General features: G+C 41.1%; 1 protein-coding gene and 1 long non-coding RNA gene across 4 annotated transcripts in view; one reads left to right on the top strand and one right to left on the bottom strand.

The window, feature by feature from the left end:
• Nucleotides 1–15088, bottom strand: part of LOC134471604 (uncharacterized) — a 155093-nt gene that overhangs the window by 24310 nt on the left and 115695 nt on the right. The window lies entirely within an intron of this gene.
• Nucleotides 1–15088, top strand: part of Atp10b (ATPase phospholipid transporting 10B (putative)) — a 306922-nt gene that overhangs the window by 212532 nt on the left and 79302 nt on the right. For all 3 annotated transcript variants that reach the window (XM_063230738.1, XM_003473343.4, XM_013156194.3), the window contains one exon: nucleotides 3312–3516. In XM_063230738.1, coding sequence (XP_063086808.1) covers nucleotides 3312–3516 — 205 coding nt within the window. The remainder of the gene's footprint in view (nucleotides 1–3311; nucleotides 3517–15088) is intronic.

Here is a 15088-nt window from a genome sequence, read left to right as displayed (position 1 = left end):
AGCTTCTGCCAGCTGCCGGTCACATCTGGGCCTAATCCCAAACAGAAGCATGCTCCTCTAACACTTCAGCTGGATTCTGCTACTCACCACCTCCCTGGCTAGACCCTCAGGCTGTGCAGCCCTGGCTTTTATAGAGACACATTCCTGAGAGTGAAGAAGGCAAAGGAGATGCCAGAGAATTGAGGGGGTGAACTGCAAGAAAATTCCCTTTGTGTGCCTCCCTTATTTCGTCACTAAACGTTTTGTGTTAGTATTGTATTGCACAGCTATCACTAGCTTGCTGGAAATGTACTTCTTCAAATTATGTGTTACTAAACTATGTCCACCACCAAAAATTTGTTTTCTTAAGACACGTACCACAAAATCATGTTGAGCCCATAGCTTAGTCCTCCTGGACACCCAATGGTCTAGTGTGGATGGTATGCGTGCCTGTCTGAACAGCACAGACCCAAAGATGAGCAGTCACTGTGGGGAGGGCAAACCAGTAACTGGAAAAGTCCTTTCTCTGCTGTGTGCTGTCCGAAAGGAGAGAGGATGACATATGAAGGAATGGCAGAGGCAACAGGACAGCGGTGACCTCCTCAGAATCTGAGGAGTAAGAGGAATATGGAGGGGGCTGGTCTGGTAGGGCATACTGCTCGCAAGTGCCTCATTAATCTTGTGATGGCTCCATCAGGATGGTGATTGACAGGACCGCATCACAGCCCCATTTACAGAACTGATTGCTCATAAACACATGTATGCCTGAGCTCACCTCCAGGGCCCTCTGCCTGCCTTCATCTTAATAGCCACCTCCCATAATAAGTAGAGTCCTTTATTAGAAAGAAAGAGTGAAATTCAGTGTCCATAGATGAGATGCTGGGTCACTGACTTTGTTTTACCTCAGAAGGCACCAATCCCAGCCAACCTTTGCCCAATCCTTTGGACCAGTGAGCTCTCGAAGCACCATCAGGATATTGCTTGAAAATCTTTTTCCTAAGCTCAACCTCAAACACCAGACAGAACATTCAGATTATAGCACAACTGATAACCCATCATTCCAAAGCATTATCCAGTAGATCACAAAAGAATGATGACCTCTTGTTCCTTGTGGTAGTGTTTAATAATCCTTTTCTAAACCATCTCTCAAAAAGAAAAACAGTATGATAGAAAACCAGTCCCTCCTTCAGCATGCAAGAACCATCTCCTCCCCAAGAGTACAGAGCATTCTAATGCATTTAAAATTCATTATACTTCAATACTTAAACAGCAGCCCCCAACATGCTTTGCAGAACACAATATAGCCCCAAGTCAGTAAAGAGACTGAAGTGTTTGTCAGTCACAACGGCACTCACCCGAAACGTATAAATAAGCAGATTTCCAATGATATATATTTCTGAGGTGACACAGTTAAGTGACCCCGTGACTGCCCCTATTCTTCAGTTTTAAAAAGTGATATGAAATAGAGTAGAAATATACACTGAGATAAGCCATTCAGAGGTCCTTGAATGCTTCTGCATGTAAGGGAGAACTGTGACTAAAATGTTACAGACACATTGCCCCCAACACTTAGAAGTGACTTCAGTGATAATCTGGATGGTGTTGCTCATGGATTGGTCAAGCTGAGTCTGCAGCACTGAGACCCTGGAGCCAGGAGTCACTGCCTCGAGACCACCCCTCATCACCATCTCTGATTATTTTAAAGACTGATCACTCTTTCCTTGGCTTTTCACATGGAGGCAGCTTCATTTCAGGGGTCTGAGGAAGACTTCTGGAAGAATCTCTGATGACCAGGAAAGGCTTATCTGGGGTTCTCCAGAGAGCCTCAAAGTGGCAAGGAACACACCAAATACCTTACTTTCTCTGTGATAAAGCAGACTTGGAAGCCTGGGGCTGCTTAATTCCAAGAAACAACTTGCCCTGAGGGCCTCAGCTGTAGAGTAGCAAGCACAAAAGAGAACCTGATGCTCCAGGCATCAGGAACCTGATGTGTCCAGCTTGCAGCCAGGCAGCCTTCCAAGAGCCCACACCACCAGAAAAAAATCTTGAAATTGTTATACAAAGAATAATTGAGGATACTTTGAATGTTACACCTGGGTTCACATTGCCCAAAAGGCTTTACAGGACCCCTGATAGATGCCTTGGAATATTTTTTTGCAAAGCAGAAGATAGGATAGACCAGACCCTCTAGGAGAGCAGAAATCATCTTTAAATATTTGGCTAAACCAAGAGAAGAGCCTCCACAATGATGTGAAAGCCAAAAGCATTGGGACAGCAGCACAGGAGGGGAGGAAGCCCAGCTGACCCCGCCGAAAATGGCGCGGCAAGCTGAGCACAGAAGCTGTGGGCCTCGGGCCGTGCTGGGTCCCAGTTCATGTTTCGCTTCTGTTTTGGGAGGCTCTGAGGGAAAATATTTATTTATGCCAACAGACTATTATGCAAGTCAATGAAATATTAATGACATTAGTGCTCAGCAGGGTAGAAATGCTAAATTTGTCATTGTTGCTGCTCCTGCTATGATCTAAGCTTAATAAATTGAGTGTGTCATTTGCTCAGATTTCCTCAGCCCCTTGGTTCAATTCTGTCATTACTAAGAGTCCCTTCCCATCAAAGTTTCCGGTGCCTTCTTCCTGATGCCAAGGCTATGGAGAATTTTCTTATCACTGCCCTAAGTATCCCTAGATGTGACCAATGTATTCATCTTTATTACTGCCATTCTTTTCCCCTTAATCAAAAACAATACAGCTGAGAGCAGTGTCAAATATATATAGTCCTAGCACTCTGAGAAACTGAGGTAGTTCTGCAAGCTCAGGCCCATCCTGGGCAAATTCAGTGACTTAGACTCCGTCTCAAAGGGCTGGGACTGTAGCTCAGCGCCAAGGTCCTGGGTTCAAATCCCAGTACTACAAAAAAATCTTAATCCCAGTTCTTTGCAATGTTGCTTTCATTGGTCTTTGGTGATTACTGGCCATGCTGGCAAATGGCATACATTAATAGTACCACTCATACAGAATTAAGTCCCTTTAAAATTTTTTTTCTTCCTAAGAAAGCAAAAGCTACACAGTTCCCATTCAGTGGCCCTCAGCCTGCAGTTAATCAAATTCTAAGTATCACAAGAACACATTCTTTGCTACTGGGTTTCTATAAATCATGGCTCACTGTCTCGCAGAGATGATGATGGCGGCCATTTGGAGCCATTTGGGAATCCAGAGTAGTCTTGTGACAGGCGGACTTGGGGAGTATTTAGGTGCAGGTGGAACCCCCTCCACTGACTGATAAGTTTCCTAAGGCATCTTAAAGCTCACTGAAACCCTGTCTTCCTTCTACCCCAGGAGAGAGCAGAGCTTCGTGCAGAAGCGCTGGAAGGATGTGCGCGTGGGAGACTTCGTCCAAATGCAGTGCAATGAGGTCATCCCCGCAGACATCCTGCTCCTCTTCTCCTCGGACCCCAGTGGGATCTGCCACCTGGAAACTGCCAACCTGGATGGGGAGACGAACCTCAAGCAGCGATGTGTGGTGAAGGGCTTCTCACAGCAGGTAGGACCCACGCTGTGATCATCCGTGCAGGGGTTACAGGGACACAGCCAGCTCATGTTGCTGGGAAACTGAACCTGCACAAGGGGAAAGCAGCCAATACCTCTTTCCCTGGCATGTTAGAAACACTGGCTCCTCTGAGACAGATTTTCTGCCCATATCCCAGACAAGGAAACTGAGGCTCAGCAAAGCTAAATAAATTGCTGGTGGCATCAGAGTTCCTAAACAGAGACTCATTCTGTTCATCTGAAAAAATCACTCTATGCTTAAAGCCAAGGAGTCTAAGAACTGGTCACATGCTCCTGTTTAATCCTCTCTTCTGTGTCCACGCCAGCTCCTCCTGCCCAGCACTGCCCCATGCCCATGAACCAATACTCCTGTGCCCCTTCCCCAGCAGCGGGAGAGTATGAGAACTATTTTTCCATTTCAGCCTTCCTCTCTGAGGCAGGAATCCATCACTGACCCTTCTATTTAGCCCTCAAGCTTACCCCAAAGTCACCTTGGACATCCTAGGAAAAGCATTATTGTGAGGTTGTGAGCTCAGGCTCTGGGGTCTGATATCTAGATTTAAAGACCAAACACTGCCATTTACTGGCTGCCACACCTTAGTTTCTTCATCTAGAAAATGAGGACAAAATAACACCTTCCCTCAGGGTAATTCTAGATACTAAATGACATAGATCACAGCATGAAGGCAGGTATAGGGTAAGGGATTAATAAGTAGTTGGTACTGGTACCAGTGGTTTTTGCAAGCAATGTGCATTGACCTATTGAGGCTTGATTTCCCACCCGGCACCTTTCTCTAGCCACGGGAAAAGAATAACATTCTATTGCTTTTCTTCACTCTGCCATTCTTTGGCTGAGGAGAAATCAAATGAAGTCAGAGGACTGGAGAGAAAGAAGGCAACGTTCATTATTCCTCAGAAGGTCTCATAAACTGGGCTTCACTCACTTAGATGGTTCCTTCTCCAAAGAAGACAGCACATCCTGCCTTACCTCCCGCCCCTGAAGCACCTGACAAGCAGTTCTCATAAAGTCATCATTTAGCTGGACATTGTAGCATACACCCGTAATGCCAGCAGCATGAGAGGCTGAGCCAGGAGGATCACAAGTTTGAACATGGCCTGGGCAAGTTAGCGAGGCAGGAAGATGCTATCTCAACCTGCCTTGCAAGTGTGCAGTCATCCCTGGTACTGATAAAAAAAAAATGAAAAAGACAAAAAAAAAAGTGAAAAAAAAAAGTAAAATGAGGTGGGGATGTAGCTCGAGCAAAGGCCTTAGGTTCAATCCCCAATGCTGCCAATAAATAATAATAATAATTCCTTTTGGTGTGAACTGAGTCCTCAAAAGTCTCTTCTTGGCCTTTCAGTGGGAATGCTAACAGCTCTCCCTAAGTTTTGAAATTATATTTAAAAAAAGATAAGACAAGTGAAGAACAAGGTATAGAATTTGTCCCCACTTTGTAAAACTGTCCCTGCTGCCACTGTGGCTGCAACTGCTGCCACCAGAAATGAGAGCAACCCTCACTGGGTCACCATCACCATCACCCAGCTGTCTGTTCACGGGTCTGCAACCTCTGAGTCAGTCGCTGAGCTGAGGCATGGCCTCTGGATTGGTCGCCCCTTTGCTTGTCTCTCCTACAGTCACTGAGACACCCTAGTGTTTTTGAAAAGCAGGAGCAGCTCAGGTCTGAGTTCACAAAGTTCTTCTAGACCGCCAGTAACAATCTACACTGGGGCTTAGGGCCCAGGAGCCTGGTTTCATGACCAAAGGTTTTCAAATCTTTTGCATCATTAGTTAGTATGTAATAAATATATGTTTTACACACACATATGCAAGTGCAGGTATGAACCTGTGTGTGTGCATATATGTGTAAGCCTAGCACCTAAGCCTGACAGCATGCATGGCACGCTGAGGTTATTATTTAAGTCCTAAGAGCAGTAAACTCACATTTGCTTGTGAATCTCCCCGTCACCCACCCTACCCTCAATCTCCACATCCAATTCTGAATCTTTTTCACTCTTTCTTGGGCAATCACTTCAGTGCTGTTGTATTTCAACCAGTGCCTTTTCTTTCTGTCTCTGGCAGAAACTCCCAAACTGTTTCTTGCATATTAATTAACAATTTGGGATTTAACTTGAATGAAGTCAGGAGAAAGGGTCATTCACACTCCAGTGCTCTGGACCAGCCAACTTAATAAGCCTCTCATACTTTAACCTTGAATTCTCACAGGATACTTGGCATTTTTTTAAAAAAAGTAAATTCATATATGAAAAAAAAAAAGATTTATTTGACCTTTAAGATTTCCAGAGTTCTCTATTCTTGTTCTGATTCTCCCCTTCCCTTTGCTCAAGAGTAGTTTTTCCCCTAATTCAGTAATAAACAGGAGTCCACACTATGGACTCTGTATGACTGTCTGACTCTGTATGACTGTATGACTGTCACAACAGCCCAAGACATGGGTGCTCTCACTGTCTTCCGTTTACACCTAAGGAAACTGGGCATAGACAGTTCGTGTAACTTGCTCTCAGTCACTGAGCTGGAGCAGTTGGAACCAGAATTCCAAGCCCCAGCTCTGAAAATCTAGAGCAGCTCAGCTCCCTGGCCCTTTGTTTACCTAGAGATGCTGACTCAAATGCACATAGCTATCACTTTCAATATTCAGTCCAGGTAGAAGCATCCAGCTGGCAGGAAAAATTTAAGTAGTACAATTAAATTTCAGCCCACTCCCTAGGGAAGAAGGGTTTGGGCTGCTCTCTGCTAGCTTCTCCCTTAAAAAGATTCCTGAGGGTGGATGACTCTTGGCTAAGACTATGCCATAGGATTGCACCAATGTTTTGAACAACATTGTGGAGGAGCATTCCAAAACACATAACGTTATGAAGTCAAATAAGATTAGAAGACAGTAAGTTACCAGTTTTAAATTTTGTGTATTGCTGAACTTGTCTGATATTTTAATAAGACCCAAGAAGAAAAGGAGCGGGTACTAACATAGATTCCTAAACATTTAACCATCAAAACTTTTTACTCCACGGATTATATCCCAGAACTACCATAGGATCAATAGATCGACACTTAAAAGATTTGCTGCAGATAACAGAAGCGATGCTTAGGAGTGCATCACAACCATCTCTGGGGAAACTTTTTAATAGGCACGCATCCATCCTTCCCTACTGCCACCACTGTATTACGATCCACCAGAACTGAGCAGGGAACTGAGTGTGCCTATTTTGAAAACATTACCTCAGCTGATCTTGGCAGGAATCTACCATCACCTTTTTGAAACCATATTAAAAGAAAAAAGAAAGAAAGGAATCACACCAGTACTTCACCCAGAAAACCACTGGTTACCACGAGAAAACCAAGCTAGCACCCAGGTGCTTCTTACCGTGTGCTGGTGATTGTGCCCACTACATCTCTGTCTGTCCCTACCACCACCCTATGAGCTGGGCATCCCTGCCTTCATTCTGCATGTGAAACTCAGACACAGAAAAGATGAGTCTTACCAATCGTCTCAGATTCTGAACATCGACAAGTACGGTTTGTTTCCAATGTGTTACATGAGGAGTATCAGTGGCTTTGGTTAACTTGTCTTCCCTCTAAATCCCTATAGTCTACGATTCCTTTATCTTCCCAAAGGGGTTTTTTAACCCCTGATATTTGCAGAAATTTCCTCCCCCACACATCCACCCACTCAAGATTTCTACTTGCTTGTTCAATATTTATAGATTACTAAATTCTGTTAAAGTCTGTTAAATTTGGTTTCTCTAAACCAGAGTTTCTCAAGGCAGACTATGCCAGTTTAGGTTTTTGGTTAGCTGGTTGGCTTCTTCCATGTTGGGAATTGAACCCAGACACTTCACACTGATGTACATCATCCTCGTTTCTTTTTATCTTTTTTTTTCCCTTTCTTTTTTAGACAGGGTATTGCTAAATTGCCTGTGCCCAGCTCAAGCTTTCAGTCTTCCTGCCTGAGCCTTCCAGATTGCTGTAATTATAGATGTGTGCCACTATACTTGGATACCAAACAGTTAAAATAATTTAAAAACAGGTCATGAAAAATACAGTTCGCAATCAAGTCAACAAGTCAAATTGGGAAGCTGGCATTTTGTGGATCCGTCTTGGAGGACCCCGGGCTCATTAACATATCACGGTTTTTCAGAAGGTGGAGAGGCAAAGGTCTGTTAAACTTGAACTGCAGGCTCTCCAACTTATTTGAGCTCAGAATCATTTTCAGCACAAATACTTATTAATATACTTATGGAAATTTGGGGGAAATATTAACCTAGACAGTGGCACAGATATCATCATAACAGGTGAAGAGTGACAGAAAAATTAACAATCCTCCTGCTGCAGGCAGTTATCCTGCCCTTTCTTGATTAGAATCAAATGGAATTACAAACATTAAGAGCTTCTGGAAAGCTTCCCTGACACCGCAGTTGCCAAACCGTCTTTTTCAATCTTTTTCTCAGAATTCAACTTGACCAAATTAATTATTTTTTCAATTGGAAACTTTATTAGTGATAAGCTATCTTTAAAGTCACAAAATTATTGACCTGTTTGTAAAATACTAATTCTCCCTCTTCTGGAAAAAAAGGTTGGGGGATGGGATAGATCCAAAATAAGGATTATGCTAAATTCTGCCCAGTGGGTAACACTTGATTAGGGAATTAAATTGTGCAGTTTTCTCCTTGGTAATACTAGTACCCAGAACTTTTGCTTTGGGAGGGTTTTAGCTTAGAATGTAACATCTGAAAATGGGTAGACATTCATTTTGGTCTTTGAAAAACTTAACCAAGCAAAAAAATCAGAGAGGAATCCTTCCAACTAATGCTTTAGACCAAACGTGTTCCTGGCTATCTCTCATCCAAATCCTTGAAGGCTAAGTCCTAAAGCAGGTGTCAGGTCATTTCTCAGCACAGTTAGGAACTTGCTAAGCCAAGTCTGGCCCATAGACAATTCATGTCAGCATCAGGCAGAGCTTACTGGAAAGGTGGGGTCTCGGGTCCTGCCCCAGAATAAAACCAGGTCGTTTTTAACAAGATCCCAGGTGACTCATGAGGACATCAAACTTTGAAAAGCACTGGCCTAGGGCATCACTGATAAAATAATTGTGCTTTTCTATTTACTGCTCAAATTAAAACCTGGTTTAAGTCTCCCTTCTAACTGCTTTGCATCCACCCACAGTTAGTACTTACAAGCCGTTTGCTCAGTGAGGGACCTGGAAGCACAGATCCTCAGCAGTGAAACTGTATACTGATTTAAACATGTGTAGATGGAGGAACCTTCGCCAACAAAGATTGGAGTCTGATGGGGAGAAATTTGTCCCAATCTCAGTTCACTGAAGTTAAACTTCAAAGGGAACAGAAGTTTATTGTCGATCTTCTCATGCTTGCTTGCTTGCCCGGGGACCCACGAAGAACCCTGTGTCCTGGCAGATTTTGTAATAGGCCCTGCCCCTGCCTGGCTGTTCCAAATTTCCATTAAGAATGATATTTAGTGGATTCTATCATCGATTACTTTTGTAACTGTTAAACAGAGATACATGTTTTCTAGGATTATTTTAATATAAAAGTAATATAACATGTAACAATAATATCAATAGGTAAGTTGATTTGATACATATTGTATGCCACAAACAGTTCTTTCAAATATTTTACAGCTGTTCTTTTCTTTCCTCTGTTCCCATCATAACTATGATACAGCCACTTTTTTAACCCCTATTTGACAAATGAGGCAAGAGCAATTAAGTAACTGCTAGAAATGGATCAAACCCAACTTTAAACTCAATAAGGGTTCCTTTTTTTTTTTTCTTTTCATTGTGGAAATTTTCAAGTATATACAAAATGAGAGGGGATAATATGATAAAATTTTACATATCCATCACCTAATTTCAACTCAGGACCAATTTTCTTTTATCTGTATCTTCTTTCTCTACACTTTGAAACCACAATAAGTGTCAGAGGTATATATTGCTACCTGAAGGATCATTATTTCGGTGCCATTTAAATGGATATATATAGGACTTTTAAATGGTAAATATATCAGGATTCAGTTGACAACACAAGTTAAATTCAGGTCTAAAAGTTTGTACTTCACTTCATCAATACTAAATGTGAATCCTTATGCAATATCAGATGCAGTCCTGAACCTCTGGACTATATCACCCCCTTTTAGTATTTAACATGGAAATTCTTTGAGGAAGAAAAGGAAGGAGTCAGCAGTTTTTTAAAGATATGACTTCTGAGAGATTAGTCAAAGACAATCCAATTAATATAGCATATAGTCAGGATTAGAACTCAGATCTGATTTATCTATTTTTCCATCTAAACTCTTTATGGTGCCTGCCTGGTAAGCATGAGGTCATGAGTTTGATTCCTGGTACCAACAAATTAATTAATTATTTAAAGTAATGGTTAGATCAGTGCTTTTTTTTAACCTTGAAGGCAACATTATTGACTTTAACTCCAGCGGGCTGGGGGACTGTAACAGTATCCAAGTCACCAGCCACAGTCAGCTTGGAGTTCAGTTTAAACACAGTTTGCAAGCAGGAAGTACAAGGCAGATGGCAGGTTATTACATGATTGGTTACATGAGTGGAATTAAGTCACACACTAATTCTAGACAGATTTACTTAAAAGAAATCATTTACCATAATGTAGGAACATCCTGCGGACGGGGAGGGGGTTTGAGGAGAGTGGGCAAAGTTAAAAGTGGCCTTGCTGGGCCAGCTTTTATTTCTGAGATGAATATAATTTTATGAATGTGAAAATAATAAAGCTATATAAGCTTGCTGATGACAGAACAATCCTATAAAAACTTACCCCATAAAAACATGTTTTGTAGACCTCTAGCCTCCACACCATGCACAACACAGACCTAGAAGAGCCTGTCTCACCTGTGCTTAACATTACTTGTACATTTGTATTAAAAAATCCCTTTTCTATTTCTACCCCTTCAGGGTCTTTTTTTATGTAAAAACATAAGACAATTTCAAAACAAAATAATAGAATAACAATAGTTAATACATTGTGTACTGTTAGCTTCAAAGTAGTTACTCGGTGGGTACAACATTGTTCTCCAAACGATACTAGCACAAACCTTTCCTATCAATGAATTAAGAGAAATAAGCAGTATAACTATCTTATATTTCTTCCTTTTCCTTCTTTCCTTTCCCCTTTCCTCTGCCCCAGTTCCTCTTTCATTTTGAACAATTTCTTCCCCTTTTATAACATCTATTGGGCATTTGGATCTTATTTACTCTTCTGGTTTCTCAAACCGGGGGGATAATCCAATGTTTGCACATGTAAGCCTGGTTTATTTCACAAGTATGGTCTCAAGTTGCATCCATTGACCTACAAATGTCTACAGTTTATCCTTCTTTAGGACTTAGTAGAACTCCATTTTATAAAAGACCACATCTTTTTATCCATTCTTCAGTTGATAGACATTCAGATTATTTCCAAGATTTAGCTATTACAAATTGTGCTGCTATAAACATGGGTTGAGTTGGCCTTTGAAAGGTTAAATAAAATTTAACCAACTTCATCAAAAAGTGGGAAGACAAAACACAAATTCAAGCAATTAGAATGAAAGGAAGAAATCACAATGGACCCTGCAGAAATTCAGGTCATTAATACCTACTTCAAGAACCTGTACTCTAATAAGATGGAAAATACAGAAAAAAATGGACATATTCCTAGATACATATGAATTGCCAAAACTAAATCAAGATATAAAAATTCTAAATAAGCCAGTATCAGTCAATGAAACTGAAAATGTAATTAAAAACTTATGAAGAAAAACCCAGGTCCTGATGGATTTACTGTTGACTTCTACAAGGAATTTAGAGAAGAACTAATGCCACTATTGCTAAAACTCTTTAATGAAATTGAAACGGAAGCAGGATTTCTAAAATCATTCCTGGAAGCAAGTATTACCCTAGTATCAAAACCAGAGAAAGATCCAGCCAAAAGAGACAACTACAGGCCAATCTCCCTAATGAACATAGATGCAAAAATCCTCAAAAAGATACTGGCCAACCGGCCATTCACAGACTGTAGGGGAAAAGAACAAGAAGTTAACAAGAAGCTAAGACCTCCTGTGAGTCGGCACCCTATGCAGTCTGACTGGGGGAGAGCCAGATGCCAGCCCCTTCTGGTGCACAGGCAGGGAGACAAGAAAAGCCAGCATCCCCCCCACTCCCCTCATAAGCAACCAGCTGATCCAGAGAAACATAGGCTGTGATTATAGCTATTGAGGTAAAATACAACTTAATGCTTGTAGTGTTTAGTGTTTCACTGACTTTGCAGGTCCAAAGCCGGTAGTCTGATCATCTATTCAAAGGATGGCAAGAAGCAATATAGCATCTATAGGGATCTCCTTCTGCAGGTGGTAGCCATTATTAATTTCCTATTATCTTGTTTTGAAATCCAGTATCATTCTCATTGTTTTATTTGGTTTGGTTTTATTCTGTTTTGTCTTGTTTGATTTTGTTATATCTGATGGCATGGGCAGCTATTTCAAAGATAACAAGCTATATTATGGTAGCTAATTTGGATTTACTATTGTCTTGTTTGAAGTCCTGTATTGCCTTCATTGTTTTGTTTTATTGGTTCTATTCTGTTATGTTTTGTTTGATTTTACTATGGCGGAGGGTATGGGCAGCTATTTTGATGACAACAAGAGGCATTATGGTAACCACTATTGATTTCCTATTATCTTACTTAGAAATCCTGTGTCACACACATAGTCTTGTTTTGATTGGCTTTATTCTGTTTTATTTTCCTTGGTTTTATTCTCTATAAAATAAATTTTTAAAAAGATACTGGCAAACAGAATGCAGCAAATCATCAAGAAGATTACACCCCATGACCAGGTAGGATTCATCCCAGGGATGCAGGGATGTTTCAACATATGCAAATCCATCTGTGTTTCTCTATATTTTGACTCTATTATCTCAGACAGCTTCCTTTATGTGGAAGCCTACATCTGCCCATGCCATCAGATATAACAATCTTCCTTTATGTGGAAGCCCCAGAAAGGGGACTACTCATCTTCCATGATGTCTACATTGAAAAAAGATCACAGAGAAAGAAACTGATTGACCTGGCTGGTACCATTCATAGACCAACTCTAGTCAGAGAGAAAGGATTCTGCGACTGGCATCCTCCACTTGGATTTCATGGATGACACTGGCTGCTGGAGTGGGAGATTTCTGAGGAGCATGGCAATAACTGTTCATCACACCTGCAACATATCAGGGCTATACAAGTCTGATTTATGTATCACCACCTTGGTCATGCATCCTTTTAGAAAGGGGCTGAATATCCTATCTCTCCCCTAAAGCTGATGTGATTCCCTCTTCCCACAGTGCTCTTTCTTGCCTGAGCTTTCTCTGCCAAGGCAGCATCGTAGATGGTACACCAGAGTCATTCATTCCTTTCTCTGTGCTTCTATGCACTTTGTTCTCATCCCTCTCGACTATTATAGTTTAGGCAATAAATCCACTTGCTCAGCATCTTAAGAGCTTTTCCTATTGCCAAATGCTGTGCTACAATTGTTATTACCACTGTTTATCAGCAGAAGTGACACACTTATAATTGTATCTTCTATGAACAACTTAATATACTTTTTTAAACTGAAACTCATACTCCCTTCTTTGTGACTTCTTTCGCAAAAACATTGACTCTTGTCACATTTTTCTTATGTTTCATTTATCCAGAGCAAGGAAAACTGGTAAAGTTTTTGCTGTGTAATATTTAAAGACACCACTGCCCATCCCCTGGCAGCTGCCCATATTTTAGGTATTACCCCATTTATTCACTCATTTACCCACCAGGTATTGACCTTGGTCCTTCTAGGTAGTGAGTGTTACAGAGGCTCTGGTCCTCCAGGAGAGAGAAGGCTGTGATTGTGTGTCTTAACAGGGAATTACACTGACAATTATTAACAAACTCTGCCAACAATTAACTTCTTTTGGAAATGACAGAAGGGAAAAATCATCCTTTTTTCTGTATTTGCTTGGAAGGCCAAATTCATGTCTTACAAGTTAGAGAAATATCATAACAAGGTCTCACCACCAGTCAGCTCGGAATAAGAACAGAGTATTTAATTCAGACTGTAAGGAATTCTCAAAGTCACACAGCACTGCAGCCCATCTGAGCACATTGTGCAAGAATGGCTGGGGCAGAAAGCCCTCCACAGTGACTGAATGATCCAAAGCTGAAGAAAGTAACTGCCCTTCACTCTGTTGTGACTTATCTTGAAAAGAACTCTAGACAGGCAGGAAACAGACAGGTTCTCAAGTACTAGTGTCATTTGCTGTTAGATAGGACACTAGAAATCACAGGGTGGTTTAATTGTATTCCTGGAAGATGAACTTCAGTCACCCGGCCCAGCAGCTAGGGTGTGAGGAACATTTCCTTTCACCACTAAAATGAAGAGCTAAAGCAAGGGAGGAAAAAGCCCTTAAAGTCGTATTGTTCCCAGACTGCAAAGTGCCTTCCACACTGTCCTCTTGGTTGATATGGTTTGCCTGCTATGACTTCTACTACTTGGTACAAAGCTAGATGAACAGACAACAGGTTAGATTTACTGCAGCTGCTTTGCTGGCCTCATTCGGGGCACAGGTGGTTCTTCTTGGTGCTTTAGCCTGAGCGTCAGGAAAACAAACTCACAGCTGCACTAAAACTCAGTGACCACTTGTTCGTCTCTTTTAATAAACCACCTTTTGTGCATAGTAAAAACTCAATTAAATCCCTCCTGTGTCAGAAGAGTTTGCCTGATTTCTCTTCAATGAACAAAATCTTTATTGGATGATATTTTCTAATGGCCATTGGAGTTTTTCTAAATGATTAAAACATAGCTTCAGTCTTCTGATAATTTAGGACTATGGCTCTCTTTTTTCTTTATAGCATAAAGACTTTTTTAACCAAAAAATAGTAGTACTTTCAATGTCCATTAGTTTAAAATATTCATATTTTTAAAAAGCTCCTATGAATTTGGTGACCTTTCTACATGAATTTGTAATTTATTAATCTCAAAGATTTCCACAGAAGTGTGAAAAATAGTGCTAAGGGCATGTATGAGACTTATTTCTACCTTGCTGACAGCACTTTGAAATACCTAGGGAGACTGTGCACAGGTTATCAACTGGGAAGCACTGACTTACAGCATCAGCTTGGCATTTGACATTTAAAAAGCCAGGCCTAGCAAGTTAGAAGGGCGTGGTTGGATATTAAGTACTGTACAAATTCAACGAAGAAGAGATTGCTGTGGTCTGTGGTAGCCAGACATGGGTCCTTAAGAGGTGTGAGCCCCTAAGCTTGAAAAATCAAACTTGAAAAAGATTGCCAATAAAAGAAATTTAGGAATATAGCATTAAAAAGCCCCCAAGAGCCTGCTTTTGGAGCAGACAATACCAAACACATCAGGTAAAGAACAAGTATAAAGCTGAGAATGAGGAAAACTTGTGTTCTGATGAGTAACTTGGACAGGTTACTTAGTATAATCGACACTCAGTTTTCTTCTCAATAAAATGGGGCTGCCTTGTTCCAAATATTTCATAGGTGAT

This window comes from Cavia porcellus, unplaced genomic scaffold, assembly GCF_034190915.1.
Source record: "Cavia porcellus strain 051 isolate PalLab524CR breed Dunkin Hartley unplaced genomic scaffold, mCavPor4.1 scaffold_19, whole genome shotgun sequence".
NCBI lineage: Eukaryota > Metazoa > Chordata > Mammalia > Rodentia > Caviidae > Cavia > Cavia porcellus.
The sequence above is the reverse complement of the archived record's forward strand: the minus strand, read 5'-3'. Positions and strand labels throughout refer to the sequence as shown.